General features: G+C 39.8%; 1 protein-coding gene across 1 annotated transcript; it reads left to right on the forward strand.

The window, feature by feature from the left end:
* Positions 1-349: 349 nt before the first annotated feature.
* Positions 350-6,974, forward strand: LOC124160926. The gene is made up of 6 exons (XM_046537048.1): positions 350-483; positions 597-668; positions 1,305-1,742; positions 2,526-2,812; positions 3,681-3,873; positions 5,773-6,974. Exons 3-6 carry the CDS (start codon positions 1,314-1,316, stop codon positions 6,526-6,528), a joined length of 1,665 nt encoding a protein of 554 aa, XP_046393004.1. The 5' UTR covers positions 350-483; positions 597-668; positions 1,305-1,313; the 3' UTR covers positions 6,529-6,974.
* Positions 6,975-23,117: the final 16,143 nt, after the last annotated feature.

Raw genomic sequence — 23,117 nt, forward strand, 5'->3', positions numbered from 1 at the left:
ATATTAATATCTTCTAAATAAACCCTTTTATTTATTTTTCATCATGAAATTATACGAAATGGATAAATTCGACGGGTTTGCTAGTGATATGCAGAATTTTCTGTTCTGTTCCAACCTACTGCACAGAATCCACGTGAGATAGTCTCTCATTCTAAATTGACTCTCTTCTTGCTTCTATCATTCCATTTAAAAAAATAAGTTTCCTTGCTAGCTGCATGAATAATGTGCTGCCTGAATTGATGCGGAAGTAACATTTCAATAGCGCGTGATAGCAGAATCGCATGTATATTGTACCACTGACGAAAGAATTTGTTTATTGTAAACAAATGCTTAGCAACAAATCAATATCATGCATTTGCATGTGAATAGATTATCGGGTAATGTTATGGAATGTATTTGGCATGCTTTGAAACGAGGACCTTAGAGAGTGTGTAATGAATTCAGATGTAGCCTTGAAGAATGTCATCAGGATTCGCTATCTAGGTACATTTATTTATCTTGCAAATATTATGGTGCAAATATTTTATAAATTTCAATCGTCTGTTGCATTTAATTGTTTTATTTATTAATCTGTTGACTATTTTGCAAAATTTTAGTCTCCGCTAGTTGTGATGCATGTTATGGGCTGAGGGATATTGACAAATGGAACACATGCTTTATATCCCTAGGTGAGTTTTTAATAGGCATTTTCGCTAAATAAAATTCTCCTATGTTATTCTAATAGGTATTTTCACCTCTAATTTGAACTGGTTGTGCTTTTTACGGTAAAATAATTGGGAAAATATTATTTTCGACAATCTTTGATGAATCATAAATAGTTCACACGTCTGCGAGTGATGATGTACGTTTCCGTGGAAGAATATTCTCGTTAATTTACTTGACCTTAAAAAGTTTGAAAATAAATTTGATAAAACTCAGAAGAAAAATGCATAATATTCCGATTTGAACTTAATGCAACAAGCTGTTGTAAGACGATACGCACTCAGGACTGCAGGAATCCGTAAAATCGATTTCTAAATTTAATAATTTAAATTTGTTTATTGATTTGTATTTGCTCTTATAAATATTGATAAAATAGCGCCCTTGCGTGACCCCTCACCCGGCGTTTATCATCTATTCTGGGATCAATTGGAGAAATTTCGAGGCAAGTCCTCAACTTTACCCTATTATCAGGAGGCCCAAACAGTCGGAATTACTGATTTTTGTTATCTGCAATCTAAATTTTCTTCTGTTCGTATGCTATATTATTACTATTTTCTCTGATGAAGAATTTTCATGCTCATTTAATTCTATCATTATTTCAGCTCTCACAGATGGTTTCGACAGTACAAGGTGTGAGGATCCGCAACTTCTTCGGGCTAGTGCTGGCTTTCCTGGGATCTTTCTCCATCCTATTCGCTCTGAGCCTTGGCATCTCCGGGCTCGTGATGTACTTTAGCCAAGGTGACCTCTTCTGGATAGGCAATCCCGTGACAGGCCCGAGTGTGTCCTTCTTTCTCATTCTTGAGGGATTCCTCCTGGAACTTGCCCTAGCCCTGAGCTTGTTGCTCTTTGGTTACTCAGTTAAAGGCAATCTCCGAGCTTCGCTTATACTATTGAGGAAGGCAAAGACGAAGCTAGCTGGGAAGGGAATAGAACATTTCCAAGAGGGCATAGAAGAGGAGGAGTTTGATTCAAACAAAGAAATCTCATGGCCGAAGTTAGATAAGTTCAGAAAAGACTTCGAAACGAAAGCTCCAAAGGTATGTGTGGATTTGATGCCTAAAATTACGCCTGGGAATATTTTAGCACACGTTATATGATTTAGTTCTTTCTCGGCGTATGATATTGGTAAAATCGTCTTGGTTATTCCACTGGGTGACTTGTTTATAAGCCAACGTTTCGATTGCAGAGACAGCCATCGAAACTTTGGCCTAAAAGCAACTCACGGTGGAAACCCCGACATGATTTCACCTTTTAGCATTCGTTATCGTAAAAAAAATGCTGACAGAAACTGGGAATTTTTACTTTTTCAAGTTGGCCACCACGATGTAACCAGTGTGATTTCTCAGAGTAGTATCTATTGTTGCTTAATCGACCTGTCTTCAAAAAGTAGTGTTCATTTATTAAATTTTTCTTAAGCTCATGCGTTTTTGAATGCAAGTTTTGTTACTGTTAAATATAGTAAAAAAATTCTAAAGTGTCCCGAGTTAGAGTATTTTTGTTTTAATAGGGTAAAGGCATTAGGAAACGAAGGTGTCCCAAGTAAGCGGGAGGTATCTGTAACGTTGAACAGCTCAAAAAAATAATAAATGAGAATGGTGGGTTATGAATTAAAAATTTTCTTGGTAACTGCAAAGTCGATCAAAAAAGTTTTCGTTGCCATAGCTCGGTAACTAAGGAGTTTCGACCCCACCTGTATGGTACAAAAAATGCTTAAAATTGTCTCCCCTACCACATTACCACATCCTGAAGCATTTAATATTCTTCCTGAAAAACCCTGTATCATTGCATTAGTACATTGAAACTCCTCTCCTTTTTTCCAGTGTCTGTGGATCTCCCTGCTGCTCATGTCCGGCGTGAACCTGGGCATCGCGCTTACGTGCCGCATTATGGCCAGTGAAGACGCACCCTCGGGATTGGGCATGGCCATGAGGAGCTACGGCACGGATCCTAAGGCGCGCAAAGCACTCGATTATGTGCAGCAGAAGGGCGAGTGCTGTGGTGATCAAGTGTACACGGACTGGCTGAACGTGCAGTGGTGTATGGAAAGAGCGAGCCTCGTACCCAGCGAGGTGGGCATGCCTGGATACGTCAATGTCTGCGGTCCGAAGTGAGTTCTTTCCCTTTTTTTTAGAAGGAACCAAATAACTGATGATGCTTAAGTCGAAAACGCACAAATTTTAAATTACAGAAATTTCGGGCCAAGCACTCTGATTGGCCGCTAGTTTTCTCAGTTGCCGGATGCGCTGGACAACTCAAGGCTTCGAATGATTTGCCTGCATTTGCCTTTGCCTGTGTCAAGAGCATCCGGCAACAGGGCAAACTCGTGGCCTGTCACCCGGTTTGAATCCCCAATAAGTTTTTATGAACATAATTCTCCGGGAAAGCATTCAATCCTTCAAAATGTATTCAACATTTACAGCAACTTTCATGACAAAATTCTAGGGTAAACGTAAGGACAAAGCGCATCCGGCAACTGAGAAAACTAGCGGCCAATCAGAGTGCTTGGCCCGAAATTTCTGTAATTTAAAATTTGTGCGTTTTCGACTTAAGCATCATCAGTAATTTGGTTCCTTCTAGCATCAGCTATCCAGGGTTTAAATTTTGTGGCACATTGTTTACCACCCTGTACATTAAAGTGTGGGTATCACAATTAGTGTTTATATTTTGTCAAGAACCCTTGCCCGATAAGCAGCAATATAATATTTCGTATTCAGTGCGTACAGTGTCTTCAACAGAAATGCTCACTCTTTTTCGACCTAAACCTCATTAATAATGCTCGTTCCTAAACGAATCAGCTACCCAAGGTTAAAATTTCATGACATAATTTTTCTCCACCTAATATATAAAAATGAATGTGTGAATATCATTACTTGTGTTTATGTTTTATCATGAATCCTTGCCCGACGAGAGGCAATGTAGTATTTATGTTTGGTGCTTAAATGAGCTGTCATGAACCCGAGTTCTCATTTCCTCAGACACAGGGACGTGAAGAACGACGTGCCTGGCAGTTGCTGCACCCCTCGCCGCTCCCCATGCATCCACGACCCCCTTGACCTCTTTGGACTCGGCCTCCTGCACACTGACGGCTGCTCCCGATACATCGAAAATCAGTTGAAACCCAAGTACATGAGTATGGCCAAGTTCCACCTGTTCCTTGGTATTTACAAGGTTGGCTCTCTTTTCATGGTCTCTCACATGTAATGGGGTAAGAAGTCAAGGGGTCCAAGTGATCTTTTAAAAACAGAACTAGGTACAAAAATTGATGGACGAAATATGCAAGAACTTGGTGGCCAAGGGACCGAGTGAGTCCCTGTTCTGAGCTGAAATCGAGTGGAAAATCAAAAGTTGATCCCGTTTGTTTTCTTTATCTAATTTTTGTGACTAACTCTATTTGAAAAAATATCACTCACACCCATTGAATTCTCGCCCACTCATATGTAATATAAAATATCTGATTCCTCACATATTTATTTATTTGTATATCTAAGAGGCATATATATTTAAAATAAATATGTGTTTGTGGTAAGGTGCTAACCCCTTGTTGTTTAAAAAACTCTATGAGAAATTATTTTGTCAAGAAGTATCTATAAATTACTTAAAATATTTGAGGCACGTCTTCTACGTTGAAGGTTCATCAGAATAATTAATTCAGCGGCACAGTTCGAAGGCTGCTTCGCATTGGTGACGTTATAGCTCGCCCAAAACTTAGCCATGAGAGTGTGAACATCATGTATTCAGTGTATGGAGCTAGTTATTTCCTCTTTGCCTCCACTCACACAGTGGATTCAAGTTGGGTGTGACCTTGAGCTTCGATCAGGATTTCAACCCGTGAGCTTTCTGGTGAGTATCTGAGCACTCTACAAGTTTTCCTCGTCGGTGCTAGTTTTTGAGGGTCCAGAATTATGAGAGACGTTAGTTAGTCTCTTACGTTTTTTTTATTCCCGAAGAAGTCAACAGAGGGCGAGATGTCCCTACGAATTACTCCAGAAATAGTTGACTTTGTAGACAGAGCTCTCTGCCAAATTATACAAAGATAATCGTAAATCGTAAATCTGCGGAGTTGTTTGCAGTTCCTTAATTTTTAAAATTATTTTAACCATGTTTTAAATAATATCTTTATTAAACTTTTTTGAAGTGATGTCTACGAATTTTAGGTTTGAGAGTTATTTTGCGCGCTTACGCAGAAAGATAAAATAGGATGAGAAGGTATAATTGGATAAAATAGTCTTATAAGAAGCGCAATACATTGTCAGAGGGAAGCGTGGATGCTGAGGAACAAAGATGAGAATGGGCTTAACGTATTCATGATGTGGGGAGGATAATAGAGAAGGCAGGTAGTATGAAGAGGAATAAGAATGATAGAATAAGAAGGATGTCGGATTGGATGTCAGATGACGATGGAATACATTAGAAAATATGGGAAGGTGACTGAAAACTGGGACAAGAAGTGAGACAGAGGGTATACGTAGAGCGTTTAGTAAACTATGATGGGATGCTGAACTCCTTGTTGGCGGGTATGCTGTTAGGTAGGTGAAGAAGAGGAAAAGGCTACGAGTTTCATGAATAGAATACGGAGATATATGTCTTACTAGGAACGTAAGTGGACGCATCGTTATCTCTTGGTCGGTCGTATTTTTTCCTTTTTTCATGACAAATGCCTTGTCGCAAACATCCGTTATTAGCATGGAATTTAGATTTAAATTTTTGGGGAAGTTAGAGCATATGTTATTCAAAATTTTCCTTTACCTAAATTGTGAAATGTTTACACCTTTGAAAATACTGAGGTATTTTTTTTATTCTAGAAACTGAAAATGTCACTGTAAAAAAATCACTGTACTCAATTTTTCCCGATAGTTTCATAGTAATGCCGAAAGTTTTAGCGAGTATTACGCCGCGAAAGAGGCTGCCTTAGCTAGATCCTATTGAGGAAAGTAACATAGTGGGCGGTAAAAAATACCAGTGTGACTAGTAAAGTGATTCAATACTCGTATTTCTAGTAAACTCATTTTAATTCAATCTGTTTATTACCTGAAAAGTACCCTTTCGAAATTCCGTCCTCATCCGCAGCTCATCCTAATGGCTCTGGTGTTTTTGCTAAGGCCAAGAGATGATCCCCAATCTGAGACTGCGACGGACGACGAGGCAAAAGGTCTCTTGGACGACCTGAATCCCAAGAACTTCGGCCTTTCCGAACTTGTCTCCAAGCCATCAACAAAGTCATGGTTCTCGGGACTCGCCAAAAAAGTTAATCCAAAGGCCTCCGATGAGCAGAGCCCAACAGAAGAAAGCAAACCATCGGATATGGAAGACAAATCCTCCTCCCGGAAGCAAATTGACTCCAATAAGCTCATATCATCTGCTATTAAATTCACGGATCCTGTAAAGAAGCTACCCAAAATAATAAGTAAAGAGGCGAACAAGGCTCCTGAGGGTGCAGCGACTGATAAGATGGAGGTCAAGGAAAAGGAATCGGTCGGGATTCAGGCAGCGCCGATCAAGGCATCTAGTAGTCGTGCTCCAGTACTTAGTAAAATGGACATTCCTGAGGAGAAGAATATTAAGCTGGACCAATCCAGCCCTTCTCGGTCCGCACAGCCGGTTTCAGATGATATTAGGAAGAGAGGAATAGATGAGAAGTCGTCCAGGTTATCTAGAACCCGGTCGTACGATTCTAAGCAAGTTAGCCCGCGGCCTAATGTGAAGGGGAGTTTGTCGCAGTGGTCGAAGCCCTTGTCCGGAAACAAACCAGATTCAGTAGTGGCGCAGATCACCCCATCTAGCAATGAGCAGCGAAAGATCTCACCCATCGGTGTCGTAAACTGAGCCTAAATAAAAAGCCAGAGATATTCCTGCCAGAGGACCCTTCGGAAACTATATGACTGGTGATCAATTGTTCACAAGATGTGGACAGCCATATTTCAACTGAAAATGCATGCAACATCACTTGGAGAAATGTTTTCACCATAGAGTTTGTCTTCTTCCGCCCGAAAAGATAAAATGCTTCATAGCCTCATTAATGTTATTGACTTTGGTGGAATTCGTTGAGAAAGGGATATTTCGCCAGTTCTGTGCTCATACACAATGCATGTTGCTTATTTATGAACAGGAAGTACTGATTATGGAGTGTTACTTGTGAATAGCAAGCGCGAATTTGAAGCCGAAGGTTTCAGCGTTTGAATCCTTTCGTAGAAAAATGTTTCCCGTTATTCTAATCGCATAACTGTATGAGAAAATAAATTATGAATAAATTTTTGACGCTGGCAATGGAATAATATATATTTACAAAAAACAATATACGAAGAATTATGTCAATCTGTAGCATTTAAGATGGATAAGCCATTTCAAACTTGAATTGAAGTGTATTCTCTGTGGTATTTCTTATGTTTTACTATTAAATTGAAATAGAATCATCTTGAGGTACATTTGTCGCCAGTCAGAGAAGTTAATCATTAGCACTCTAACATTATGTATTCTACATGTTCGCCGTGCTGTAAGTCCACCTATGCGGGCGTATGTTTTCATGCTAATTGCCTTTCACGAAATGTATCAAGGGAAAAATTCAAGCCAATATGTCAGCGTTGTATTATACTTTAATGAATTCAGTTTTTATTCTTGGCATCGCTGGCGACGCGTCGTCAGAGTCACTTCGGTCTCGATTGCATGTTATCACTCTGGGAAGTGTCCCACCACTAAACATCTTCACGGTAGATTATCGAGTCGGCTCCCCTCTTTTCCTTCGTATCCAGCATGCATTGGCTGGCATTGCGTGCAGTGCGATATCCCCGCCACCTCCCGGAAACATGGCTGAAGCATAACAATTGGACGAAAAGCTCACGAAACAGATGACACGCGGAAAAAAAGACGCGAAGTGCCGTCCGCCGCTGATGTTTTCGGTTATCCGGGAGACGGACGTAGGGTTGGGGGTTTGTCTGACGTTGAGTGAAGCATTTAGCGCTAATGTCCCGCGTTCGAAACTCCTCTGGGCGGTGGATGAAGAAAAAACTGTGACGGCCATGCTCGCCCGGTATCCTTCTTGGACCTATGCTTTTGTGTGCTCATGGCTTCCGCCGTTTGCTCGTGGTAACGTCGGTGAGACAAAGAAGAGCACCAATTACATCTCTTCCTCCTTCCCGCCCCACCAACCCGGGGATACGACGCTGATGACGTCGATTAAAGGAAGGGAGGGTAGGGTGCGAATCACCATCATCTTCCGGCACGCATGCGCAATTCGCCCTCAGGCGCCCACGAAAATTGTATATTAAGGGAGAGGCGGCGGGCGTAATTGTTTGAACCCCTCACTCGGGTAAACATTTTTTTCTGCAACAGTTGTTTCCGTGACAGCCGAGAAGCAGAAATTGAATTGAAAACGTCTTCGGGATATAATTTTACATGACGTTTGGTCAATCTTTCCCACACATGTTCTATGTGCCTCCTGTCTCCTTCACTGCGACAAAAAAATGATAGCACGGATGTGTTTTGCATTCCAAGGATGACCACAAGCTTAGGTTTTATATAAAAACTAGGGATGAGTCCATTCCATTTATTGGCCTTACTTACAACGGTTCTTTATCTATGAACCAGAACAAGAGCCGAGGGCAAAAAGAATCCATTCTGTAAATAATTTGCGCTGGACCCAATTTGAAAGCATTTCTTGACCACGATTTTCATTTCAAACATTGAGTAGAGTGATGTTGTGGAGTAAAATCACTTCTGTGACAGCTTGCTGTGCTATATTAGCCTAGTTTCATATTAATCTAGCGGGAGTCAATTACAGCCTTCAAAATTAAGCATTAGAAAGGAAACTCGTAATTCAGATAAAATCGGAACCGAAAACAGAGGGCAAAAAAAGTGGAAACGACCCAAACTTTAAAAAACTTTGGTAGCAGCCCAAGAAGTATTTCTTGACTGCTATCAATTTATCTCTCATCTCTATTTCGTTTAAATCTGTCCTTTGGGCTTTTTAAATCGAGTGTCAGTTCTAACTATACTTCTAGTACTTATTTCTGTCGGTGGCAATTAGTCCAAGCTTTATTTACGTAAATTACCGGATTAGGGTGAATCAAGGGAAAGGTAATGGGATTAATCACTGTACCCATCTTTAGATAAATGATGCCACTTTGTTAAAAAAATATATTATTATTCTTGTTGACGAATAGTTTACATTTGGGGTTAAAATAGAATGGCTTGACATAATTATTGCTTGAGAAAATTATGTCCTTTGAGTTTCCTCATCTACTTAAAAGCAATTTTAAGATACCTAATTTACCCATACTGTTAACCATGTAATTTATTCACGTACTTGGGGAATGCTTCATGCATTGCATTTTTAAATTTTTAGCAAAATTAATCCCAGATGAAGGAGATGATATTATAGTATTGCTTGATCATTTTACATTATTCCATGACTTATGAAAGAGCTATATCTCAGGCATTGGAAGTAGCGGAGTGATGACCATTGAGGTTTATATGTCCAATCCTATCATGCTTATCTATGTGAAAGTCGAATTTCACAAATAAAAAAGTAACTAGTTTTGCTAAAGCAGATTAATGTCCTTAGTAACGCATGTTTTAACGCATGGCACGCGATGATGACACCGATTTGTGGAAGGGGGAAGAGGGGACTTCTTAGTCTCAACCTCGCCCGAATAAAGACATATATTGTTATTATTATTATTTGTCGAAGCATTTCTTACCGAAGACCTAAATCTGTAGAAGAAAACTAAATTTATGAAGTCTACTTATAGGCTAAGAGAAGGCATGTGGAAGGAGGTAAGACTATTTCCATAATTTCTGTTGATTTTCGAATATTTTTTATAATCAAGTCTTCTTGCCATTCCACTTTTGTTATTTTGTTAATTTTGACACAGCCGAAAATATTCTCCTGCTTTATTTTAAAGCCATATGACGTGCATTTATCTTTGGATCGGCCATCTCTTGCGACTCAACCTCATTGCTCTAATTCGTTTCGTCGATGATGGCAGATGTCACCCCTACGGGGAGTTGCCAAAGGGAAACAATGGCTCCTGAATGGCCAGTCTGGGGTGACTACTTACTGGTGGGCGTGACAGCCGCACAAAAGAGATGACCTGCCTATTGTCGCGAGAGGTCTTGTTTGCCCCTCCCCCCCAACCATGAGAGGCAGGGGTGCACCTGCCCTTAACGAGTCGGGACTCCAAAGGTGGATTTCTGATGGTACTGTCGCCTTGCGAGGCTTGTGGTAGTATGAATTGATGTGTATGCGACAGAATATGACCAGGAAACTAAATGGTGACAGGCAATACCTGGTCTAAAATAGACCTTGGCAGGAAAATAACTTCCTCTTAATCATAGGCGGATTTGGGGGGGGTACGGGTGCATGTGCCCCCCCCAGACTTCTGCCTCAACGGCTGCGATTACGACCATCCCACTCAACTCTGTGACATTCTATCCGTCGTAGGTTATTTCTTTCTCCTCCGTGAGTTCATGTCTATGGAAATGCATATGTGAAAACAGGTTGCTAAACTCTGAGCTCTGCAGTCTTTCTCCAACCCTAACACCGATTGAAAATATATCTTCGCAGCAGAATGACACGATCGTTTGAATGGACTGGCTTTAATATCAATCAAGACATTATGCCAAAAATAAACATCAATGAAGTCCTGGAAATCTTCAGTTGGAAACATAAAAGAACTGTCGTCATTATATATCTACCGATTCGATCGATAGATGTTTCTTCCTCATAGGAAAATCTACTAGGATTGGTAGAATATTAATTGCGTATGCTTGGTTTCGCTAATAGTGACGGTGCGGGACTCCTCGTCCCCTCCCTTCCTCCCCCGTCCTTCCCTGGGGGTGTCGTCGGGATCTCATCGCGGCGATGCCTCCAATCCTTTTTTCCTATCTGTCCTCCCCCTCTCGAGAGGCACGGGCGTATAAGTCTCAGACTTGGTTCCCGGTCCTCGTGAGCGTAACCTTTGCGGGGCCCGCCCTGGGACCCCCGAACCCACTGTCGTCATTATATATGTTACTTATTACTATTTTCATATCAATAACTCTTAAATTAAAATATAGTGTATTTTGTACAGTAAATGTTGTATGTTTTTCCATTCCCAAATTTGAGAAGGCCGTTTGCTTACCAGACCCTTGTGCCCCCACCCGCCCCCAGTAACAAATCCTGGAACCCTTGTGCTAAATACTGTTTTGTATTTGTTTTTGTGTTGTATTGCTAATTCAAAATTCAAGCTCCGTTAGCCTCTGGAAGAGTGAAGTCGTGAGTAATACAGAAGACTTGATTGTGATGGCACATCTTTGGATTGATTTCATCATCATCATCATCATTAGTTAACCATCCTAAGATTGGTTTGACGCAGCTCTCCATTTCTCTCTCCTAACCGACTCCTCGGGATAATAATGTGATGGTTTCCCCTTGCCTTCCACATCGCAGTACTGCAGCCGTTAAAGTAAATGTTACCACGCCTGAAGTGAAATGAGTTTCGTTGTACTGACCACCGGGGTCTCCACCTTCGCTCATATGAAGGAGACCTGCTGCCTTCTCCCCCCTGGGTGATGTGAGGCATAATTTTAGGCGGCCTCCCTTCGCCACGTCACGGCATCTTCACAGGTTTAATGTATCATTTAGATGGCCTATCTTACCCAAGGACAGGCCCATACCACCTCGGAATGTCGCCGCTTTTTGTCCACGACTGCTTATTTGACAAGTAAACCCTCTTATATCGCAGCTAACCTCTTTATCTAGAGGTTGACCCGCCAACTGCAACCCGGAGGAGGCACTTGGCAGGGCTGGGCAGTATTTCAAATACAAGTATTTTAAAATACGTATTTGAAATACATTTGTATTTTGTGCTTGGTATTTCAAATACACGGCCTGAATGTATCTTGTATTTTGTATTTCAAATACAAATTTTTGGTATTTTACTTTTCTAAAATACAAAATACATTTGTAAAATACTTTTGAAGTAGCTTTGTAACACTATGCATTAAAACATTTACTGAAGTGGCATTGAGACTTAGCTCATCCCTAATAATTTGCAAAAGTTGTTTAATGCCTGGTATGGGTACGTTTTAGTGGCTGATGCTGAACTATACGTAAAATTTTGCTTGCATTTTGACGACTTGGAGCGTAATAATAGCAATGTGTTAATGATGGTATGTTTCACCAGCAATTTTCATTAAAAACATTTTATTTCATCAGGCTCTAGGGTAAGCTATTCGTGGCCTAGGGGCTACGCAATGTCTAATCCAGATTCAAAATGAAGAATTTTCTCAAAATTAATGAAATTATTTAGGACATTGCGGAAACTTCTACCTTGCAAGAAAAAAATCAATCCAAGGAAAGTATATGATTTTCAACCAAGGTTAATCAAAAACTTGACATCACCACCTGATGCTGTTGAATTTTGAGACTTTTTTGTGTTGAAGAATAAATGCTCTTCAGATGTAAAAATCCTGTCTAGAAAGTTATTTAAGATTAAAATCTTGGAATGTGGTACCTCTAGCTCACAACGACAATGTACAGGGTGTTTCAAAAAGGACTTTACAACTTTGAAAATTCATATAAATTTTATTAAACAAGGTACAGAGCTGGTTTTGGTGTTATTTTAAAGGAAAAAACCAAGTTTTTTTTACCTTAAACTAAAGATGTTCTATGTGGCTTCCATTGGTTATTCTGCAGACATCCCATCGGTAGTCGATTTCTTCCCAGACTCTCACTAGCATTTCAGGTGTAACTTGCTCAGCAGCAGCGTAAATTCTTGCTCTAAGTTCAGCTAGAGTGGCTGGCAAAGGAGGTACATTCACCATATCTTTTATGAAACCCCAGAAGAAAAAATCGAGTGGTGTCAGGTCTGGGGAACGGGGGGGCCATGCAATTGGCGCATCAGGGCCAATCCATTGACCTGGGAAACGGTCATTTAGAAAATCCCGGACGTCAGTCAGATAGTGTGGTGGTGCGCCATCTCGCATAAAGAAAACATTTCGTTCCCGGTCATCCTCATCAATCTGTGGTATTAAAAATTGTTGCAACATTTCAGTTGTAAAGTCCTTTTTGAAACATCCTGTATTACGTCTTCAATTTGTCTCCAATCAAAATATAAATTTCGGAACTCAATAAATGAAATTTCTCGGAGTGGAAATTGGAAGTTGTCAGCTATTTCAATGACAAGAACAAATCGCTGTCGAGTTTACAAAATTATCCGAATATTAAGAAAATGTTCATCAGATTTAATGCAAGCCTATGCTCATCTTCACCAGTGGAAAGACTATTCTCACTTGCTGGGTTTATCCATTCCCCTGTGAGGGGATCTCTATCAGACAAACTTTTTGAAAAACTTGTATTCCTCAAGGGGAATAATTCATTCATAGAGAGCAACATTTGATAATTTTAATATTGAAAAATCTCAAATGTATATGTGTATGTTATAACTTTTATGTTTATTTATGTGTTAGAAGTTTTTAAAAGATGTCTTAGTTTCCTTACAAGTGTATTTTGTATTTTAAAAAGTATTTAAAATACTATTTTGTATTTTGTATTTCAAATACTGAAGTCCAAGGTATTTGGTATTTTGCATTTCAAATACATTTTGTGCAGTATTTTGTATTTTGTATTTCAAATACTCCTCGGCCTGTATTTTGCCCAGCCCTGGCACTTGGTGACTTAAAGCTCAGCCGCGGGGGATTAATTTCATTAGATTTTAATTGTGACCACGTTTTTAAAAGAAAAATTATTTTGACGCCTAGCTGTTGTTTTACTCACGACAAAAGTAAATCAAATTTGGTATCAGTCGATTAGATACTATTTTGTGTTTTCCTCCGTTACACATGAAAACTCAGTTTTTCATGTTGATCATTTTTCAAGTACGATTTTAACTGCATGTCATCTTCATTAAATTTTGAGTCATAACATTTCCAAATCAATGCAGCTATATGTGTGGCTGTGGCAACCATATTTATGCTGCTTGCAATGGATATCAGCAAGATATCCGCATTCATAGCTATCTTTTTCCTCACTTAGAATAATTTTATTGTACTTTACTTTTTAATTAGATACAATGGTAAAGGTTATTTTTATTACCCCCAACGTAATTTATTATCTAACGTCCATAATTATCAATCCTTGACTATCCAGAGCCGGAGATATGGCAGGAGTAAGTGGCTATTTTTTATGCCTTAATAGTGCTGAAAAGGAACGGTGCCGAAAGCTGAAAGGATACTATGGATTTTAAGCATTCATTTTTATTATTCAATATATGAAAGATTGATTCTCTTTACATTATATATATTTGATTTTTGTTGAACTAAATATTTATGATTCTCGTTATATAACACGTATTTTTATCTCGTTATAATTTTGCTCGTTATCGGACCGCAGTAAATTGGCAATATTGCTGTATGTGAGCATTTTCAATTAAAAAAAAAGCGTTGGGGTTTGCTTCCAAAGATGACAATTGGCACAAACTCACCGTAACGAGGGAGGGAGTGGAATTGGCAGTTATCCGAGGGCTCCCGCAGCGGTCGCTGACGGCCGTTGAGTCTCCCAGGACATCACAGAGCACCCACTAGCACGTCGGATACTTGGCGGGGGTGTACGGGTGGAAGGGGAGCTATTTGGGGACAGCGCGTGCCGACGCGAGTAATGCGCGTCCAATTTATATCCGATGGCGTTGGTCAGCGGAGCGACACAGATCCGTATCATCCGGCCACTTAGGGGAACAAGGGAGGATCGTGCGCGCGCCACGCGACCCCTCTTGTCACGACAGTCGGGTGCGAGGTGGCGGGCACTCGACCAGAACCGATTCAGGGTGAGAGGCTCATTGCTCTCATCCCTTTGGGTGCTCAGTGGCGCGAGGATACTCCAATGCCGCCCAAGTTTGGTTGGAAAGAGCGTAAATAGCCACTCCTGCGTAGTTAGTATCGCATTAGTGTTATAGGTTAGCCACTCCCGGGAAGCCGATGATGATACTGCTCTGCAAAGGGAGATTAACAATGAAAATTAAAATGTTCTTCATAACAATCAATGAAGTTGATACTTAAAAAAATACTTCAACTCATGAACTCACGATCATTGATTACACTTGAAGAAAGATTTCGTAAGTGAGGATAGAATTCATACCGGACTTAGCCATTTGGATGCAGTCAGGATAGAAGGGTCATTTACTTTTCTTGTGACACTTTGGACTGCAAGGTTTTGTTTGTTTTTGTCCGAGGGCTTTATCTGGGGTTTGAACCTGGATTCCCTCGATCAGCTAACAAGCTACTAAGGTACTTTGCTCCCCGAAAGAATATGTTATTAACAATATGAATGAACATGTCATTTAAAGAAACAGCTGAAGCATTAAATTGCAATATCAATACCCCTCCTTAATTGATTTCTTTACAGGTTGATTGAAGACTTTACAGATAAAATCACCCAATAAAATCAAAGTAAACCCAATGAGCTTCTCAATGTGATGAACCTGGGGGCTGGTAGGCCTTTAGTGAAAAAATCTGCCAGTTGATCTTCAGAACATATATGTTCTGCATTCATGATTTCTTGGTTGTGGAGTTGAGGAATAAAGTTACACCTCACATTGACATGCCTCAGTCTACATGTTCCCACTTTTGCAGTTGTCGTATGCAGGGTTGATTATCTTCAAATACTCGTATCGGTTAACATAAGATTCTTCCACAAATGATAGTAATTTCAGCTCCTCCAGTATTGTTTCCATCATAAATTTCCAATTGCTTAAGTTTGTTCCATCGAACAATGGGTCCGATATTTTTCAGCTTCTGTCATCTTCAACATTTAGATTCCGTTTCCGCTTTTAAAATAAACCTGGACCCTTAACCTATAGAAGTTATTGACTTCAGGATAAAAATTACTTCCACTGCGATTCAGGTATTGAACTTTCCGTTTTTATTCAGTCAAGTAAGCAAAAAGTATATTAATAGAAACACTTGAAGTATTAAATTGCAATATCAACAATAACAAATGCTACCTATGGATACAGTTTGGAATAATAATTTTTTAATATTACGGGTAACACAACTTGAATATCTAAGCAACTCGCCGTGGATGTTACAAATAGAATATCTATGTAACGTTGTGAAATATCCATCGTGTAATAACAACGTGTTTTGGATACATAAACCTTATTTAGATATCGGCTGGATATCGTCTGCTCCTTGGGGAGCACGCGCTTGGGAGTGAAACTCAAGGTCCAGGTTGACGGAAGCGATTTGGGTGGCAGGATTAGGACGAAATTGTTGATTCCATGTTAAATTCATGAACGTGAGTGAGGAGAATGAATTTAAGGCTTAGAATCGAAGGCAAAGGGGTAACCAATGTTGATGCTGCCACCCACCACCGTTGAGTTCCTAGAATTTGGGTCCATATGGGACAGGAAGTGAGCTCCCTGGCCATCTGCGAAATTGCTGGCTGCCGGTTCGAAAGGGTTTTCAAAAATAAAGACATGACTTGAAGCCATATTCCTTTGTATATCGCGTTAGTTGCTTTTGGGAAGGTGTTGCGTTAAAAAACATTCACTGAATCCCATTACATACTTATCATGAAAGAATTTATTATTTTAATCTTGTATTATACTTTTTAATTCAGGCTGATTCCGTTTCTCTTAATACCGATTTGGAATCATCGTTCGGCGTTGTTGTTTTCAAATAACACCGAAGAAACTGTCCTAAAAGCGAGTACTCACATATTAATAGGTGGCTTATGCAAACGAATGAATACTAATTCCATGATCAAATAATGTAGATGTCATATTATAGATATATCTTGAAGAAATGAAAAATTCATCGTTAATTTCACTGAAATTCAGTTGAGAAATCATTTTCTGTACATTTAGTCATATACTGTTAATCTAAAATCAAATTCTTGGGCTGTTTCACAATTCCCAGGGGTATACTGGGCTCAATGTATTAAAAAATCATATTTTATTCCATAGAGGCGAAGAAACAGGGCATAACAAAAATTATGGGGAAAACAACGAAAATATTTTCGCCAGCATGTAAATGTTATTAAAGGCTACTCGGGTTTCCCACCAGAAAAATTCTCTTATAACTTCCGACGTTTTGAATCTTGAATCGTGATCCATCATCAGGGTTCATTAGCCATTATTAGACCTAAGGATGGGCATTAACTCGAGATCCGACAGTTCGGCGGCTATGATAGAACCGTGGGGAAACCCGATAGCTGTTTAGTGAGGCACTACGCCAGGGAAGTATGAGGAAATAATACGTAGAATTATCGATTTCAAAGCAGCGCGCGAATTGGTTTTATGAGGGACGTGGTGTCGGGATAAAATTGATTCACACATTTATTGTCTACATTTTCTCCACTGACTCCTTGTCTCCTTTCTGCGTTTATTTGTTGCACTATCGATACTATACGAGCACAAAAACTGTTCCCTTGCTTCAAAGCTTAACATTAAAGGAACATTATTCGTAATCATGGACACATCTTCATTCCTTCGTATCCGATAAGAATGTTATCGAAATTTTATACTATGCCTACCCATAACGGTGTCCATATAATACATCGGTGGCGATTTATTTTTCATCACATAATTAATACCAGGTTCTAAAGTTTGATAATAGAATTCACATTAATATTATATTGCTGCACATGCTATAGATCTATACTATACATTGATGTTAATGTAGAATTATTCAGAATATTATAGACTGTTGTCAAGAAGATTAGTAATTCAAATTGAATCTCGCGCATATTGCAATTACAATCAGTCACCTCACCCTTCACGCGAATATCTGCCTAGTTGTAGTTCATTTCAAATATATTTACGACTGAAAGGGAGACCAAAATTTGTTTTGGGGTTAGGACAGAGAGCATTTGACCTCCTGAAAACTAACTGCAATGCGATAGGCAGTGCCCAGCCTCCGGGAAATTCAGTCGCTTTTAGACTTCCCTGGTTTAGGCTTAGAGAGTAAGTTATCTGTGTTGCAACTGGGAGGAGGGTATTTGAGAAAGTTTTCCGTTTTCATGCATTGAGAAGGACTTTTGAGGAAACATGGCAATATCTGTCTCTCTCCCTATCCCACATCCCTGGTGTTGCAGGTCCCACATTCTACGACGCTGCTCGAAACATTCCGAGATTGCACGACTGGGCAAGTCGCAAAGATATTTGAAAAGGATCATAATGAGCGAAGGCGTTTGTGCTTTTCCTTCGATGTTGACCCTTAGGTAAAGTCCAAAATTTCAAAATTAAGGGGTAGACATGAGTGTATGTAGCTGGAGAGCTTTACTTTAGGGCGAGAGAACGTTGAATTCGTCATAAAAGGTATAAGATATTGGGTAATTGGAAAAAGTTGGGGAATACTCGAATGGTATGCTGAGGGTGACTTATCTTTGATGCCTATTAGGGGGAGGGAGGGATTCTTTGTTGGAGATTTAACTCTTGCACCTATTAAAGCACTTTGTTGCTGGTAGACTCCCGTTAATCCGCCAAAGCTTACTGTAAACTGTACATTGTTGCAACTGTGGGTAATAGTTCACAATCAAGAGTGTTTAATGTATTTTAAAAGCCCCGTTTTCAGAAAATTACCCTGGCATAATATGACGTAATATCAATTTGGCCCATTAATTACCTAATATTCCTCTAGTCACAGCACAAGCCGCGTACCAATACTGAAATCGTCTGTAAAGGAATTGGATAGTTTTCATATCTGCCGATAGAGAAAACTGTCTTCTTTGCTACTGTTTATTTTAAGAGTAATTTTTTACTTTTAGAAAATAATGAACATCCTTTGTGGAGTTACGCCATCGTCCAATATAGCACAAAATATCTACAATATCAGTAAAAATATCTAATACGTGTTTTGCAAATATGTAGAAAATATCTAGTAATAACTTATAGACATGTTGTAGATAACTTAATGACCGCTTTTTCTTATATCTACAAGATATCTTGAGCAGATGTATTATAAAAATTCATATTCAAATTTGACCCACTGGGAAAATTCAGAATAAATGATTCGATCATAATATGTTTCGGTATAAAAATGGTTTATTTTTCAACTGACAGCCTGCCGGCGGAGCAGGGATTGAGGATAGGGTGTCTTCCGAGGTTTTTCCTGAATATTGGAACATCTCTGGTTTTCGCCTCTTTCTAGAAGGGGCTCCCTCCTCCTATTCCAAATATGAAGTTTCCAAAGCAGCATACAATATCCTTTTAGCTTTCTCAAAAGAGTCTGCAACAATATAACGAATGTTGATTCAGTGTCTTGTAGTATAGGTCTTGAAGAATTTAAAATGAAATTTTTTGCCTACTTGCGTATTTTAACACCTTTTGGGATATGAATGAATATGAGTACATCATTTTGATGCATAAAAGCCATAAAAAGTTATCGCAATATTGTTTACAGTAATAAAAAATACAGAATTTAGTTATAAATCAATGAAAAAGAAGAGACTAGAATTTTGAAGTACCTTTTTATGCGTTGAATTGGATTAATTTATTGATATTAACTAAGCTAATTCTGTTCATAGCTATCTATCAATTTTGATTAATTGAATAATAATATATTTTGCTTAAAAGTGTCGATATCTGATATTTTATCACAACTATTATTTTAAATATGTATCATTTCTTAAAAGAATATTTTTGTTAAATTACTTTCAGTACCTAAAAAATTCGGAATTTTTGAAGGCTAAGCAATAGCCATACTTTCATATAAAAATATATTTTAGACATCTAACAGATATTTAAAAAAATGAATTTTCGTAACTTTAAATGGCGTGTGTAAACACTTGTCAGAAGAGTTGCCTTTGCTTTTTGGTGTACGTGTGTAAATTGACTTTATGTTCCAATAAATGAAAGCAGTTATATATTTTTTCTAAATTCCGGTATTTTTTGACCAATATAAGCTCTAATTTGACTCATATTATTTGGACATATACAATATGTCGTCGCTCAAAGACGACACATTCTAGACTTCTAGTAGGTGTTTAAAATATCCAAGACATTGAAGACGTGATGTAGGTATCTAGTAGATATTTTTGCCATGTGGGTTTACGCCATTGAGGATTAACGGACAACTATGTTTTCAAATCCGTAGGTACACCTAGTAAAATCTTGCCGAATTAAGAGAACAAGGGCGAACGTTGGTGATTTATAACGACTTAAACCGATGGAAAATTGAGAACACTTCACGCAAGGCTGAGCATGATGATTATAATTTCTCCCACTTTATTCCAGTCATGGGATGGTCAGTTTCTTTTCACTTGGGTCTTTTTGCAAGAGTAAAGTTTGCTTGAGTGTAATCAAAATTATAAGGTGTAATGAGCACCTGGATGTTTCCTCTGTGTAGAAATAGTAATCCTTGTGCCAAAGGGTTCCCATTGGCCTCATTCACGTCGGCAGCCAGCGACATGTGTTCTCGATTTGCACGTGCGCGGGGCAGTTTGACTGTGAGGAGGCTGGAGAGGGGGTGGGTGGGTTGGGGAGAGTCTTTAGGGGCGCGGGGGAAGATGGAGCTTATTTCTGAGGACGAGCGCCAAGTGTTTAGGTTGGTGAAGACTTGGATGATGAGTTGGAAAGAGAGTCAGAATGAACATTAGTAGCCTGTGTAGAGTATATCTTTTTACTGTGCCAAGACAAATGTAAAGTTTGGTAAAGTAATTTAAAATAAGAACATGATGATATTTTTGGACGTTGGCAGCAGCAGAGGGGAAGCAGGGGCGGATCCAGGATTTTTTTCTGGGAGGGGCACAAGCAAGGCCGTATCCAGGATTTTGTTCTGGGTGGGGCACAAGGATACCTCGTAATACAAAACGAACGCAATGATAATGGGACCGTATTAAAAATCATGCATATTTTTGAGGGTCTGGGGGGGGCACGTGTCCCCGTGCCCCCCCCCTGGATCCGCCTATGAGGGGAAGCATTCGAAATGTGGTGCTGCCGAAGAATGCTTACGCAAAATGGATCGACCGAGTAAGTAATGAGGAGGAGCTAAGGAGAGTGGGAGAAAAGAGAATTCCTCTAAAAACCTTGATGAGAATAACTAATTTGCCTGAGATGTCCTGTGAAAACAGTCTTTGAATGACAGGTGGAAGGGAAGAAGGTGAAGAGGCGGCCCCTAATGAGACACATAGGACAGGTAATATAGGAATTAAAAGTGAAGAAAGACATCGCTGTGAAAAGGATAGCGGATAGGTGAGCGGAATAGATAACTTCGTCGATAACAGGGTATTGTGCCATCTCATGTCCATGTATTCTAGCATGAGTTCTACCATTTCACCACTTTGAACGACGCAACTTCCGACTGGGCTTTCGTACACGCATCAGATTGTTCAATTACGTGCCCCGTGTAAAACGCCCTTTTGGAATGTGCATTTCTGATTATGATGAATTATAATATGTATTTAATTGGAAATGAATATGATATAAAAGAAAATTAAGGAATCATGATGTCGATTGATCGGTAATATTATCATAGCTCTAAGCTACGGGCGGTAGACAGGTAAAAAAAACAAATATTATCATCATTTCGTCGTCTGTAAATACGCTCTTGGTGATTGTGCTACTGTATGAGTTTTCTTTCAGTAAAAATCTTGAAAATTTATTTTTAAGTACACCGCCTTCTAGAGGTGGTAGATAGTTGTTTCCATCCATGTGAAATTCAAAAAGTCGGTGGTGTACTGGAATCAAGAAGTACCCTCAATTAATGGTCGGTAATCATCACTATTGACTGGCAATTTCATTATATCCTGTTTGGTCTCAACACTTCTGCGAGAAAGTCCTGTATCATGGGATTAGTCACCATCCACGAGTCCCTTTTTCCTTTCGATTCAAATCGCCTGACGGTGACGTGAATATTATGCTTGGCTAATCATTGCTTACCATTTGGAATTAAAAGATATAGCAATCAGATATCTTTCATATTATTTTTCATTCCGGTATTCTGCGCATTACTTGTCACGGGATTGGAATAGAAAGGAAAACGGAACGTAGTAATATTCACTTCGTTCTTATGAGCGCACTCTCTCGCAACATGTGCCTTTGATGTGCAATTTTACTGATAACTTGTCGGCGAGGTTATCGGAGAAGTAATGGGTGAAATATTAGGTTTTGGCGGAGGATAGGTTGTTCATTTTGTATGGCACGGGCCCAAGACTATTGGCGGCGACAAGTCCGATGGCAGCGACGTAGTCGCGACGGCGGAATGTAACGAAAACACCGTTCGCCCCATTTGACTCCCCAATCTTCCACCTTCCGCGCTGCCGCCGCCTATCCTGGAGGCTGTTTTGTCCATCTGGGGGAAAGTAGAATGATGGAGGGAGGTGGGGGTTGGTGGTAGGGTGCGTGGGTTGTTGTGGCACGAGCACCAGGGGAAGGCCTTCAGGGGGATGGGGGAGGGAGTGCACACCTTGAGGCGCCATATGGGGAGTAGATGGTAGGAACCCTTCCTCATTGGCGGTGGGATGGGGCCGCGCGCTGTGAAATTGGATGTTCTCCTAGGAGACCTGGGAGGGGTGGTGGTTAAATGCGTGGTGTGGGGAGGGTGATGAGGCCGAGAGGGGATGGATGTGCGGCTCAAGGGTTAAAAAAAATCGAAATGGACAGGAGGTTGGAATTGATGCGTGTTGCTGGGATGCCGATGTATTTGTGTGTGGTGGTGGGCGAAAGATGAGAAGCACAAGGGATTGCTGGCTGCTGTGATGGACTCCGAAAGGGGTGAAATCGGAGCCAAGGACGGCGAAGGGGCAGAAGGATGACCATGGCATAACGCGGCGGAGGTCCGACGTAGGATCTTTAAAAAAAATCCCTTTACGAAAGCCAAAGGATGTTAACCAAATCAATTATTTTCTCCCCAGGATGAACTCATCATTAACACCTTTCTCCTCATCATTTTTGCGATTGAATCAAATATTTAGGTGCATTTTGTCAACATTATATCCCTGCTCAAACATATTTAAGTATGCCCTAATGCTGTCGGCAAGTCGTTAATTATGCGAAAATTGACTTTTGCCAGCGGTACATCAAGTTCTTATTTTTGGAGAATGTGCTCGCAATAGCGAAATATTTCTTCGCCTTGGTATGGCTTGACGGCGAAGGGAGAGAAGGATGATCAATCATCATGGCATTACCCGGTGGATGTCCGACTGCGGATCTTACAAAAAATCCCTTTACGAAATCCTTAGGACATTAACCATATCAATTGTTTGCTCCGCAGGATGAACTCATCTTTAAAACTTTTCTCCTCACCATTTTTTTCATTATATTAAATATTTAGGTTCTTTTATTCAACATTTTATTCCTGCTGTAATGCCATCAAAAAGTGGTCAATTACAAGAAAATTGGTAAATTCCAGCGTGATTTCCTGTTCTTATTCTTGAAGAACGTGCTCGCAATTGCAAAATAATTCTACGCCTTGGAGTGACTTGGCGGTATTTTATAAGCAGT

The sequence above is a fragment of the Ischnura elegans genome, chromosome 6 (genome assembly GCF_921293095.1).
Source record: "Ischnura elegans chromosome 6, ioIscEleg1.1, whole genome shotgun sequence".
Classification (NCBI taxonomy): Eukaryota; Metazoa; Arthropoda; class Insecta; order Odonata; family Coenagrionidae; genus Ischnura; species Ischnura elegans.